This window comes from Schistosoma haematobium, chromosome 3 (genome assembly GCF_000699445.3).
Source record: "Schistosoma haematobium chromosome 3, whole genome shotgun sequence".
NCBI classification, from domain to species: Eukaryota; Metazoa; Platyhelminthes; class Trematoda; order Strigeidida; family Schistosomatidae; genus Schistosoma; species Schistosoma haematobium.
Genome location: NC_067198.1, coordinates 7,790,960 through 7,805,998, shown reverse-complemented (window position 1 = coordinate 7,805,998; position 15,039 = coordinate 7,790,960). Strand labels below are relative to the sequence as shown.

At 38.8% G+C, this 15,039-nt stretch overlaps 1 protein-coding gene across 1 annotated transcript in view; it reads right to left on the bottom strand.

The window, feature by feature from the left end:
* The window catches only part of MS3_00004919 (uncharacterized protein), a 43,783-nt gene extending 28,744 nt beyond the window's left edge, over window positions 1–15,039 (bottom strand). Inside the window, exons 1-5 of the mRNA XM_051212903.1 lie at window positions 14,634–15,039; window positions 14,209–14,298; window positions 5,734–5,951; window positions 1,748–1,921; window positions 330–459 (exon numbers count right to left, since the gene is read on the bottom strand). Coding sequence (XP_051068828.1) covers window positions 330–459; window positions 1,748–1,921; window positions 5,734–5,951; window positions 14,209–14,224 — 538 coding nt within the window. The 5' untranslated portion in view covers window positions 14,225–14,298; window positions 14,634–15,039. The remainder of the gene's footprint in view (window positions 1–329; window positions 460–1,747; window positions 1,922–5,733; window positions 5,952–14,208; window positions 14,299–14,633) is intronic.

Genomic DNA, 15,039 nt, shown 5'->3' with positions numbered 1-15,039 from the left:
TTCATCACAAAACTGTTGGTACTATTTTGTCATTCAATTTACAATATTGTTTCAAGTGTTATCGTTCCATCGTTTTTTATCTATATATAGGTATTCCGGTTTATGGTATCAATATCTGTTTTGGTATATTATTATTTTTCTTGCATATTGTCACATCTTCATAGAGTTCTTTTAGAGGTCCGCAACACACTGTCGTACTAGGACGAAATAGCTGTCTAGTTTTCCTGGTTCACAGTGGTGTTCTAATGAAGATCAGTCAGCTATATAAACTATGAAAAATAAATATATAAATATTTTCACTCTATTTATGTATTGTTTTTAAAATTTACCTCCTTCAATACTTTTCCGCATCGTTTCGAGATATATTTTTTCTTTGTTCACTTCTGATTTATTTTTGAAATGTTTAAATCTCAGTTGCATATCACGTTCTTTCAAAGTTTCTGTTAGGTTTAAGCCTGACTATAGACAGAAGCCATAACAACAAATAGGCACAGGAAAACAAAATCTTAAAAATAGTGCGAAATGAGTCAATGAAATTAATAAGTACGGAGATGATTTCAAACAATTTCTGATAACCACTAATATGGCTGGGCCAAAGTATGGGGATAAGAAAGTAAGATAAGAAAATGTGACTTCAAGATCATGGTAAATGGTTCAAACAAGCTGTTACTCTGTCGATCGCATGCATACTAATTTTGACGAAAATATAACAACGTAAAAACAGGAAGCCGGTTATTTTTCAAAACCATTCTGAGTTTACGATGAAGAAATGATGATATTTAATAGACACGTTAAATGCAAATATCGTACACTCACTTTGGAAGACGATATCTGACTGTTGAATGCAACTTTATCGGTTAACTTGTGCTCAGCTGTGATTAATCAGAATGCCTTACACATGAATCCCTCCAATATTCATTTGCTTGGTTGTCTGTCTGTCTATCTATCTGTTTATAGATCAATCATATTTCACTATTATATTGACGCATGAACATTTCAGGCATACTGACTGATTAACATTCTGGACAGTTTGAATTCGTTTCAATACAATACAAACTGAATCAGTCTAATGCAGTATTGGATTTATCTTACAACAATACGATTGTTGGATATCCTATTTTCAGTGTTATCTCCATTCCAAGTGCCAATGTTAACATAAATCTAATTCAATCACAAATAGGTTCAGTTTTTGTGTTATTCCAATACTACTATTATTTCAATCCAGTTGTGTCCACTCACTCCTATTAGACTATGTTTGTTTAAGATAACGTATATGCCGGTTAATTCTATTACTTAAATATGCATTAAGGAACATTTGTATTCTGGCACTTAATTCATTTGTCCTCGGTTATCGAGTATAAAGATAATGAATATAACAGAAATGTAGCTAGTTAGGATGATAATTAAAGTTTAGCATTATCATTAGGATTAGTCCATAAAAGCAATAAAGACATGACTTAATAATTCTCTTCATCAATATAAGGGTATTAGTGGAGGAATACATTTTAGCCTAATATATGAAAATCAACAGCGTTGCTTCGTTTGAATGTAAACCACAAGAACGTTGAAATGTTAACAAAAAACTGATGTTTTGTTTGTTGTTATTTTCTCTATTACAAACTAATCACTGGGATCTGGTAAAACGTTCTCACATTTACTTTAAGAGTTGCGTAATTTCGCTCATGAATTTTAGTTTTGATATTACGATAATCATTATTAGGATTATTACGTTATAATATGGATTTACATGTAATGATCGAACACGATCCGTTTCGTAATATAATTGCTGCTTCGCTTTATCGACAGCTTTCTTTCTTTGTTCCACTTGGAATTTCTCCTCTTTACGATCGATGGCCATTCTACCTTTTTCCTCATCGGCCAAACGATTAGAACGATCTTCAAGCTTCTTTTCTCTTGATCCCTGATTATTTTATTAGATTAATTAGTTTTTTAGAAAAAACGGGAATAAAAATCAAATTATGAGGGAGAAATTAAAATATTCCTGTAATTTTGAAAAGATTGATCTATAGCAACTCGCTTAAAGTTGTGCTTCTATACATTTGATTTTGGTAAGCCTTTCAATTAAATTAACTCCCATTGTAGGTCTTATAGGGTTGCTAAAGGTCCCAAGCACCGGTAAAGGAGGAGGGTTGGGCATGGGGTCAGCAACCTCATCGCGTAGAAAACAACCCTACTAAAAAACACCATTCAGAAAGAAATCATTTAAACCATTCAAACTCTGTCCTGGGATTTGAAGGACCTTCTTTTAGAGGAATTATGACGCCTCATGGTGAGAGCCGAGATTCTTCGGAAGTCACGAGGCCGATTCTCTTGGGAACGTTAGGTCACCAGAACTCACTGGGAAAAGACCTAATTTTGTAATTTTATTTAGAAGATTTGAATTTGTTTGTTTCCGCGCCAAAAGCTCTCTTTTCACCTTCATGTCGTGTTTCCCACCAGTGAGAATTTTAAACGCTATTGGTCCGTTGTGTCTTTTAGTATGCTATTTTGTAACGCTTGTTGAGGACGGTTTTGTACTGTATATTTACGCTTTGATCTGTGTCTGTTGTGATCGCTCGTGCTTCTGGGATTTTGCGGAATATACTTCCCCGTTCGGACTTTGACTTCTCTTTCTAGTTAGCGGGGCTAGGACGCAATAGAACAGCTAGTTATTTGATCTTTGGTCGCAAGTCTTTGTTCCGTTCGCAGTCTAAGTGAACTCGTAATCGCTTCAAACCTAGCAGATTCCCCTTCTAACAAACAGTGCAACAGTTAATATAGATACATAGGATGTTCGGACAATGTGGGAGATCGGAAGGACTGGTCAAATAGTTACGGAAACAAGGAGATACAACTTGGCGGATCTCGGAATCAGTAAAACCTATTGAATCAAAGCTAGATAAAAAAGGTTAGATACGAGAGAGATGCTGCCGTGCTCTGGTCACGAAGAAGAAAATGCTCCGCACACTCTGTGAGTTGCACCGATACAGTCCAAAGAAGCACTTAAAGCACTTATAGGATGGGAATCTCATGGATCCAGAACCATCACAACATTCTTCAAAACAAAGAAGGAGGAGGAACAAAACGACTTCCAAATAAGAATGAAATTAGGAAGACATTGGAGGTAGATACCTCATAAATTGCAAAAATCGTCAAACTGCATCACGAGGCAAGCGCCAACTTGGAATCGTGAAGACAGACTGCAAAGTGAAAGAATAAAGAACACATTGCACAGAGAATTGGAAGCAGACATCAGAAGAATGAATAGTGACTGGAAACAACAGGGAAGGAGAGACCAGGTCAAGTTTGTTTAGATATTCCTTGTTGGTGGCCGATGTTCCACTAGGAGTGACAGGTGTGAATCAGTAGGTAATGTGTCATTTCAGTCAAATTACAATTGTTTATTATTTTGAGGTTGATTATCGTATTTTTAGCTTCATAATGATTTCTCATTAATTACCAGCTGTACTAAACTTATTTTTCCAAAGATGAACTCTCTGCTTAATCGTGAACGCTTCTATTGCTTGTTTACTAGGAATATTTAACATCGATTTCAGTTCCCAATCGTAGTACTGAACACTTGGTCTGAGTAATTCATTAAAAAATCACTTTTTTCATACTGAGGTTATCCGTGCATATTTTGTTCAAAAACCAAGAATACTAATAGAAGTAAAAATTTTAAACTACTTAATGATTTAATATTTTGGAATAAACACCAAAACTTATAACACGCTGTATTAATAACTCATACTACTTATTTTCAAGGTTTGAATAATTTTTTCTGGTTAGCGTATTTTTAGCGAGTTAGTTTTCTACGGGTTGGGGACGCTAACCCCATGCCCAACCCTCCTCCTTTATCCGGGCTTGGGACCGGCAGTAGCCCCCGGAGGGACTCCGGGCGGAGTTTATTTTCCAAAGTAAGTAGTAACATAATGTTATCAATTAATTATACATTAATGTTTACTCATTATGAAATGCGACACAGATGGTAAAACGAGTACTAGCCAAGAAAGAACGCAAAGCAGAAATTGAAGCGATAACCAATGAAAATAAACTGATTCAAATGGAAGAAAAATTTTTTCAAGATTACGCAACTAGAGTAAGTTTGTTACAAAGAACAAAGAAGCAGACCCCTGTTATTTTACTTAATAACAACACTTGTTCTGATTATAGCTTTCACATAGACTCTGGGGTCATCATTATCGTGTTTACAGTTCTAGTAAAATATCTGTAGGACAAATTAAGTCCTACACATAATGTTAGACAAAAGTAAGCATCTATTCATAAACTCTGAAACGTATTAGAGGTACGAGGGCGGTGGTCAGCACCCGGTAGCCCACATCATGAAAGAATAATTCTTCTTAGTCGGTGGCTGATGTTCAACTAAGGGCAAAGGGCTTAAGTAAGTCCAACTAACTTATTTAATAGATAGTGTCGTTGGAGCAGTAACAATTTGTTTATAATTTTGTATTATTGTCATGTTTGTATGAGAATGTTACACCACATACACATCCGTCTTACTAGATTAATTACTAGTTGCTTAAACCTATATATATAAGAATCTTCGATCCTATTACTTCACTCTCGTTCACGTTCCTATTCGTGTTCGCTTCGTGTGCTTGTGGCAATGGGATCTGTACTGTATAACAATAATTTGCAGTCAACGCTTCCTAATGTCCTCTGGAAATTTTTACCATTTAGAGTTACATAATAATGGTTATCAGGACGAGTAATATACGAAGCATAGGACTAAAACTCATTATGGATATAGTACGACACTTTTTCTTAACGTATTTTGATGAAACATTCAGAGTTTAAAACTAATAATGAACCAGACAAATTAAGATATGGATAGTTTAACTTAAGAAACAAGTAGATTGCGCCCTACTGAGATGACTTTTGAAACGAGAAGAATAAGGGTTATGGAAACTAAACTCACTACTATTTATAAGCAGAGAAGAATGGTGGCTAGCAGTGGAATACAGAACATTATAGACACATATGATACACTGGTGTAGTTCAGTAGATCTTTTCTGTGCTATAACATTGCATCAGTTGTTATACTCATTTGCGTTTATTGACTTCTTTCCTTTACATATACATCGTTTTTACGTACACTATTCACTATTTATAAACGTGTCGTCATATAACGATACGCTAGTTCCATTCCAAACGCCGTCTGTAAGGTCCCTTAATCCTTTTATTCCGCCTTTTAGGGTCGCTAACCACCAACTTTAGTTCACTATGATGTACAAAAGATCCTAGCAGTTGAATATAGACAATATTGCAAAAATAGCCGATAGAATATGCGAGAGAACCAAGCAAACGAGTCCTCAATTATATAACACAACGTGAGGTCACAGGGTCGATACGCTACAGAAAGAGATAGATGTTTCATCCTATATGTTGGCGAATTTTAAGTAGGACGACAGACTACAAAGATGGTCACCAAATAGGTCACGCACGAGAAAACGATCGCGCTCCAGAACAAACCAACCAATAAAATTTTAGCCACATTCACCTCATTACAATTTCACTCGTTATATTAGGCCAAAATGCGTATATCTCCAGCATTAGTGTGCACAAAGTATAGAATTTAGTCTGACCACAAAACATTTACTAGTCACAAAATCAATCTCAGTGTGATGATAAAATACGCTTCACCATTATCCTTTTCAATATACTTAAGTGATAAGAAACAAAATGCCTACTAAAATAAACAAATGAGCATACCAAAAGTGTATTTGTCCATTTTTTTACCATTTCTCTTGACTGTGTTTTAATTTTTTCAATCTGTAACTTCTCTTCTATTCTAGAAGTTTCATTCAAATTACTATCCAGTTTGTTTTTTAAACGTTTCCATTCTGATTGGCTGATCAGTTTCACTCGTCTTACGTCCATAGGTATATCATTAACAGGATTTTCAAATAAAAATTCCTTCCTATCTATGTCTAAAAGAATAAGAGAATGTAATATTGGACATTTTCTTAGTAAAAATAGTTTGATAACTCCTTTGAAGACGCTAAAAACGATCATAAAAATGTGAAGCCGGTTTCAAGCCAATCAGGATACAATTAATACTAATAAATAATTTATCTCATGGGAAGCTGAGAAGGGTAGTTTTGGTTGGGATTTAGGTAGCCCATATTGCTAAATACTTAAATACTGAGCTGATCTTTTTTAGGCGTGGTGAATCATCAGGTTTCTTGAAATATATAAATTATGGTCCCTATTCCTTATTATTCCCATATTTATCAGTTTTAAACATTTTAGCACTTATACATTGGAAAGTATCTATTCGACCAATATTACGGACATGATTAGTTGAAAAGTCCCAAATAGCATGAACATATGTCTGTGGCTTTCTAATATTTGACTCCAACCACCTAATCAACCAGTCAGTCAATAATCGTCGACTATATCCTAAAGTGTAAACGCTTCTTTTATGTTTATTTAAGTCAGGTCTTTCAGTTACAGTAACATAAAAGTCTCGGCGTTTTGTGTTCAGGTAAAGCATGGAATGCACTGTGACTACTTCAACAAATGGTATCACAATGTGTTCACCGAACTCACACCGGCTGCATGTAAACGGTGTTGTAAGCCAATATCGCGTTAGCTGTGCAAAGCGTGCTGCTCTACAAATTCTGCTGATTCTTGAGGTGATTGAACTGCTGAACATAGCTAGGAAAACACCCTCAGATAAACAGCCAACAGCAGATGAGTAGATGTCAGTTTAAGAGGCGGAGTGTTAATATAAGTCCAGCTTTGCATGTAAATGAACCCATCCAGGGGGACCTCCATAACGTAGCGGATAACAAATACACAGATGTAGGCATCGTTACTAGGAAAAAAAAGCACGCTAAGAAGATACAAATTATTTGGAGCTCTAAGATATGTGAGCCGACAGTTTCAGCTCTGAATTCTCATATCAACGAAAAACAGACTATGCAGGAACAAAGCCTGAGCAGTATAGATGATTTGATCAAGGCTAATCATTAGCTTACGGTTACATCCAGAAAATTAAAGAAACAGAGTGAGACCCGCACGTATGACGCCACATTGGACTACAAGGATGAGATTTCAGAAAACAGAACTTCACAGCTTAACAAGACGGATTTCGCTGGGCGGTCAGTCATTTTTCATAAGTTAAGAAAGTCTTCCAAGAGGAACCGAAGGCTGTATTTGAACACGATCTAGGTCACATTAAGTCCTTGATAAGCAATCTAATTCCAGAAATAGTAGAACGAGTTAGCATTATTAAGCTCATAGAATAGGACGAAAAGTGGATTATAAAAGTACACAGAAAAGTTGCTTATGATGAAGAAAGGGACGCAAACTGACTGGATCCCGAATATATGCCTGTGAGGATCTCAGCCTGGCTGGTCATATTGAGACGATCGTCAGAGGTAGAAATAAATGAGCGCTGTCGAAACGGTGTAAAAACCCTATAATTAAGTGTTTGTACATTGTAAACGTTCGGAGCGAAACGATCATCAAACCACTATGGGTGGTACGGCAAAGTTCTTCACGTAATTAAAGGTATGCTAAAAAATGCTCACAGCCTGCTAAATAAAATGGTGGAGCTCAAAAGCGTGGTGAACACAGAAACTCCTGGTGCCATTACCGTTTCAGAGATATGGTTAATGTTAGAAGAGTATGGAGCTGAAATTCAATTACATTTTTCTTACTCTGTAGGGCTGATAGACTAAACTGTTGGGGTAGCTGGGTTGTCCTGTACACAAAAAGCGCCTTAACCATATGAGCTGTTGGGACAGTGGTACACAAATCAGTGACATATTAACTGGTGCGCTTCTCCTAAGTAAACTTAAATCCTGGTCAAACAGTTGTAAAGGCCCCATAGTAGGTGAATTTGACGCACCGTATATAAATTGCGGAAACTTAGAAGTAGGGCCATCAAAAACATCGTTTGATTACAAGCTGTTAGAAATCACAATCACCCTAGCTTTATTCCAGAACATTGGAGGTGACCTAAAAAACTCGTCTCTCTTGGACTAAGTCTTCACGCACGGTGATGATGACTGTCAAGTAACCTTCCTCCCACCTCTAGGGAGAAGTGGTCATGTGGTCATCTTACTCAAGCTCATGGCTGAGATAGCCTGTCATGCAGTTGCGCTGACACGTCCTTACATATGGAACGCAGATATGAAGGCGATCAACTCTGTAGTATCGGCTGAAAACTGAATAATTGACTCAGGGGCGTCAGTAGAAGAGGCATGGACTCATTACTGGCAATTATACAATCAAATGAATTAACCATTTATACTCTGGACAGTCGCAAAAAAAGAAGAAGCACGATCATCCCTGGAAAGACCAGAATATTCGACGTTTGCCAAGAAAAAAGAAGAAATGTTGAAACGTTGCCATCAACCTCGACACAACAAGTACGATGGAACGCTACAGGTCAGCACGAAATAAGTGTATGATTACAATCCGGACAGCTCAGAGGAAATATGAAAAGCAGTCGGCCCAGTCTGTAATCAAGCAGCCGAAGAGACTGTTCTCGTATATAAATTGAAGAAAAATAACAGAGTGCTAGATTATCAACCTAATTACGGGAGTGGATCTCAAATAATAGAGGATGATCAGGACAAAGCAGAAGCTATGGCAAACCATTTTGGTACAGTTTTCACTCAAGAGCCTCTTCCAGACGACAAACTAGACCAAAATACAAAGTCACAAAATAGGCTCACTGTGGACTTCGTTTGAGACGATATACTAAAAGCCCTTAGCACTTCAGACATGGAAAAATCAACAGGACCGGATGAATTACACCCTAAAATCTTGAGACAAATAGCACGATATATTATTGCCCTAATGACTACGACATTCAATATGTTACTCAGCCAAGGTGAGTTACCTACGGACTGGAAGGATGAAATTGTCACCACAATACATAAAATAGGATCAAAACAACTCCCATCAAACTACAGACCTTTGAGCCTCACCAGTGACGTAGTTAAAATACTGGAAATAACCAAAAAGGCAATAATGACATCCGTGGAGACCAACAACTTGTTGAACAGCGAGCAATATGGCTTCAGGAAAGGACCATCTCGCATAATAAATCTCCTTATAGTAAGTGAGCAATGGGTAGAAGATTTAGATAATGGAAAATCAGTGGATATTGTGTAAATAGACTTCAGCAAAGCATTTGGTAAGATGCTAAATAACAGACTTCTCTTGAAGCTGAAAAATCTAGAGGTTGCTAAACTTCTCCTAAAATGAATCAACAATTTCTTGGTAAGTCGTAGATAGAAAGTAAAAATAAATCCCTAGTGCTCCAACCATAAACCAGTCCTTCGTTGAGTACCACAAGACTGTCCTAGGTCCTTTATTTCTATACTGTATGCAAATGGACTTCCAAGTATAGTTGAGTCCTCACTGCTATTATATACTGATGATGCAAACATCCGGCGAGAAATAACAGGAGACACAGATGCATGTGCACTTCAGGCACACTTAGATGTTTTGATTAGCTGATTTAAAATATGCATAATGCCTATCGACGCGGCCAAATGGGCCTATATGCATATTGGGGATGCAAAGACAAATACGTACAACATATAGGAAGAGCTAGTACCCGTAGTCCAGTCTCATGAGGATCTTGGGATGATACCTGACCGTTGTTGCCACCTTGACGTGGTGGTTGGGCTTGCCTACCGTGATGAACCAATCGAGCTATACTAGCTGGAACAATCGTTCTATAAGGTCCTACTGTACCAGACACGTCGGTTGAAGAACGGTAAAACTAACACCAGCAAACCCAAGGTCCGAAGGCGGAGTCCTACTGCCGACTGTACAGAGGTGTGACGACAGTAAGGTGTTTCCCTCAGACAATCAACATCTGTAGCGATGCTGGGGTTGGAAAAGGTCGACACTAAAAATGCACAGCTCATCTTATCTCATGGATCTTCTTCCCCGGCGGTAAGGTCTCAACAAGTACGGAGCTAAAACGAAAATTTCCCACAAAAAGGTCGTATGTGGCAAAACTTAAGCAGTTGTCTTTTGGGCACTGGTCACACTCTCAGGTCATTAAAACCACCTCATGCCCAATTTCCCTTTCAGGTACCTCTAGAAGAACCCTCCCACGGTGTGGGCGACCGGGAAGTGAAAACCGCCTTCATACCTCTAACACCACTCAAGACCACTGTATTCATAATCAACCACCCTCTCCAATTCCTATTATTCCTCCTACACCGACTTTCAACACTAAACTTCCTCTTTTGGCTTCCTCCTCAAGTGTCACCATAGCCAACGATTCTAGTGCGCAAAACATTGTCCCAGGTCTACTGAAATCTCACTCCAAACTACACATTGCAGCCTTCAACGTACACAGCCCAGGTCAAATCGGCCAGCAGGGCTCCCTGGCTAAAACCCTTGAATCTCGTACTATTGATATATGTTTTGTTTCCGAAACACGCATACAGGATACTAGTGTAGTCATTCACTTGACCTCACCTTGCCAAAACGGAGAGCCGACGAGATACGCCTTCCGTGCATATGGCGACCCAATGGCCAGTTCTCGTGGACTGGCAGGTGTAGGCATAACACTAAATACGAGGACGGAACAAGCACTATTAGAGTAGATCCCCGTTAATAGTCGCCTATGTGCTGTTCGGCTAAACGGCTCCGTAAGAACTCGGAAGGATAGAGACACACGTCGTTGCCTTTTCTTTGTTTCTGCCTACGCCCTCACTGACTGCGGCCTGGATGAAGTGAAAGATAACTTTTACAGAAAGCTTTCTGAACTTATTCAAAGAGCTAAACGCTCAGACATAATACTCGTAGCACATGACTTTAATGCCCACGTAGGAAGCTTAAACCAAACAGAAAGACATTTAAGTAGGTATTTTAGTATCCCGGCTCAGCGAACAGATAATGGTGACCGTCTGCTGCAACTGTGCTCAGACAATCGTTTATTTCTAGCAAACACAAATTCTAAGAATAAGGAGAGACATCGTCTAACATGGCGACCCCCTACACCAAACCAACGATGGACTCAAATAGACCATATTGCCATCAGTCATAGTTAGAGAGGGTCGATGGAAGATTGTTGCTCATTCTGAAATACCTGCTTGGACTCCGACCATGCTTTAATACGAGCACGCATCTGCTTGCGCCTCAATGGACGCAGAAAAACCATACTCAGAGGACCTGCTAGTTGAACTTAGTGATGAGAAGGCCAAAAGTAGATTCCAGGATCAATTGAGGTCACACTCAGGTAGTTCTGAAAACGAGGCTGTTCTAGATGTTGCTTGGAAAGATATGCAAAGAGCTGTGGGAATAGCAGCGACACCTATTTATGGTTTGAACAGAAGAGTCACGAAAAACCGGTGGATTTCTTCTAAGTCTATTGCACTGATAGGTCTTCGTAAACTCATCCCATCAGGCTCTGAACTCAATGAAGAGCGAAAGCGGATCAAATCTAGGTTAACCAAAAGTCTAAGGAACGACCGTGAGCAGTGGTGGGCAACGGAAGAAAAAAAGAGATGGAAAAGGCGGCTGCTGTATGTAACACAAGGCAGCTCTTCAGACTAATAAAAGAAACTGGAATTAATAAGTCAAGTGTAAGTGAAAGTATCTCGGAAAAAGACGACATTCTTAACTGCTCCCAGTCCAAACATTTAGAACGATGGGAGGAACACTTTAAGAAGCAGTTCAGCTGACCTTCAGCCACTCTACAACTACCCACTATTCCCAAACAGCGGGAATAGAACATTGAAGTAGGTCCTCGACTCTAGCTGAAGTTCAAAAGGCTATAGCTAACCTGAAACGAGGAAGAGCAGCTGGTCCAGATGGATTGGCTCCAGAGGTCTTTAGGGATGGTGGTTCAGTTTTGTCGACTAAATTGACTAATATTCTAGCTAAAATCTGCGATCTATATAACATTCCATCTGACTGATTCCAACCACTTATTGTCCCAATACATAAGAAAGGGTCAAAATCATCCTGTGATAACCATAGAGGGATTAGTTTGACTAACATAGCATCTAAAATACTAGCATCAATAATTATCGAAAGCCTAACAAAGACTCGTGAACCGCAAATACGAGAGAATCAAGCTGGCTTCAGACCTGGTCGTGGCTGCATCGATCATATATTAACCATTCGTCAGATTTTAGAACGCAGTCATGCTTATCGGCGTCCGACAATGGTGATCTTTCTTGATTTAGAAGCAGCATTTGATTCTATAGACCGAGAGGTTCTGCTGCAGTGTCTGTCATTGAAAGGTGAACCTCAGAAGTATCTAAACCTTGTAAAGGCTCTTTACTCAAACACTACTAGTCAAGTGAGAGCTTATGGCGAACTGTCATCTGCTTTTGCAACCTCAAGTGGTGTCCATCAAGGCTGTCCACTTTCTCTGTTTTTGTTTAACTTCATCATAGACCTATTGATGGAAATAACATTCTCGTCTACTGAATTCTCGTGTATTGATCTCCTTCCAGGAGGTCCACTTATCGAATTAGAATACGCAGATGGTATAGTCCTGTTTGGTGAAGACGCTGATAAAATGCAGAGTCTTCTGGTAGCACTGAGCAACAATGCCAGAATGTTTGGAATGCGCTTCTCTCCCTCTAAATGCAAGTTGTTGCTTCAGGACTGGTCTGCGTCAACACCTGAACTAAGGATAGGGAGTGAAGTAGTCGAACGCGTTGACAACTTCACTTATCTTGGAAGTCTGATCAGCCCTAATGGGTTGGTGCCTGACGAAATCTCAGCACGGGTTCGAAAAGCTCGATTGGCTTTCGCCAACTTGCGCCACCTATGGCGAAGGCGAGATATCCGTCTATCAATAAAAGGACGAGTATACTGCGCGGCAGTCCGTTCTGTTTTAATTTACGGCAGTGAAACATGGCCATTAAGATTAGAAGACACTCGTAAGCTACTAGTATTTGACCGCAGATGCCTTAGAAATATTGCTGGCATCTGCTGGGATCACCGGGTAAGTAATAGTGAGGTTCGACGCATAGTATTAGAGAATGATAGTAAATTAGTTGATGAGGTTGTCAATCTTCATCGACTGAGATGGTTGGGCTACGTGTTACGTATGCCTGAACACCGATTACCAAAATACACAATGCTGACTAGTGTTGGGGATGGTTGGAAGAAAATTAAGGGCGGTCAAACCAAAACGTGGCATCAGTGCTTTAAGTCACCAACTTCTAGTCTTAGCCATGTTGGTAGATGCAGACTACTTGGTTGGGGTCCGCGTGACTATCGTAAGCAATGGTCGGAGACTCTGGGTGACATGGCTCAGAATCGATCACAATGGTGTCCGTGTATACACTTTGTCTTCCCTTAAACTATGAGATTAAAATTGCTTCATGCCTTTATTTCTATGAACTAATTCTTTCTTCTTGTATTATATCCTTATACACAATCTTTCTTTTATATATTACTACCATTGAAGTAACTACCCCTATGAATTTGGTGTTCATTTTGTTGTGCTAATGAGGTGTTGCAACTTGGACCGATGCATATATGTGCCTGGTCCACTGCCGATGGATCGCAACTAAGTGGTGTAGAACCCTATGGGCTTTGTGGAGGACATTCACGAAGTTAGGTACTAATGTGTTCACTACTGTTTACACAACATTAGTGAGATCCAAACTTGACAACTGCGTTTATGCTGCAATACCCTGTTTAGATGTCTCAAATATCCTGATTAAATACAGGGATCGTGCAATTCCACAACTCCATGGTTTACTATACGGAGAGCGGCTTGAGAAGCTGGACCTCTATTCTCTTCCAACCCAGCAAGTAGAAAATTCAAGAACGAACAAGATACCCATGGCATACATGATTTCACACCGAGTCATCAATTCTTGGAACCTTTTGGTTCTCCAGATGGTAGAATCCTAATGTTTAAGCAAGTTTGCATCAGAAGAATTTTTAAAACTTGAAATATTGGCCTAGACCAGTTGAAATAAACCTTGGTTTTGACTTGGATTATGGATAGACTTTGTTTATAGGCGTACCTTAGCAGAAATTTAAAGAGTATAAAACGGTAAACTTAAGATATGTCGAATAGGCGAATGTCATTTGATATATTACCGAAGAGTTCTGATGGGGATTTTTTACGCTGGTTTGTCAAATTTGCAACTAACTATATAATTCTCAGTCTTAATGTTTATTATTTTAACAACTTTAAGTCAAGATATCTTTACCAAGGTGAGAAATTCTTACTTCTCATTCTGACCATATGAAGCGGTTCACGTCTAGCCAGGTGGTACTTGGTATACACTAGGGGAGTATGCAGAGTAGCATTTGTGAGGGCTGGAAAAAAGAACAAAGAAGTTGATCGACGACCCAACAAGAGAACAATATTGTAAGTGCATATGCACTTACATTTACTAAAAAGCGCAAAAGGTAACAATCAGCAATAACACAAGCCCCAGATTAAGATTATTTTGTAATCAAAAATAGAAGTAGATTGTAATGAGAAACTATATTAGTTGACTGGAATTGCTGATGGAGTAAATAACCCGAAGAGATGCGTGTACATTCTCAGCTTGATTTAATTCTAGCCAACTGCAAATGCTTAATTGGATGTATAGATCCAAACGACTAATCAATCAAAGATTTCAAATTAAAGTTCGTCCCTATCTTACCATGTTAGTATTACAAAATCCCTTTTGAAACGGGCGCCCTTGTAACCATGATAACGAAACTTCAAAATATTTCTAATGCTCAATGTCTTTGTAGTGAGTTCAAGTGGTTCAAATGGTTGTAGATGAAATAAAAGAAGCGTTTCATCAACGACCTTCCGTGTCTATTAACAGTTGATCAGCAACACTTTCAGGCAGGAACCTAGGTATATCAACGATAATTGGGGAAAAAGAAATCGGCAAATCGTTGTAAGATATTATCCTTAGTCCTTAAGAACAGGTAAATTTTCCTCTTAAACTTAGGTTGGTATTTTAGAGGATGTCCACTGTGAGCCACCAGGTCACCTCAAAGATGCCTTTACTTTAATGGATAAAGGTTTAGTGATTGAACCGGTATTCAGTGTTCCCG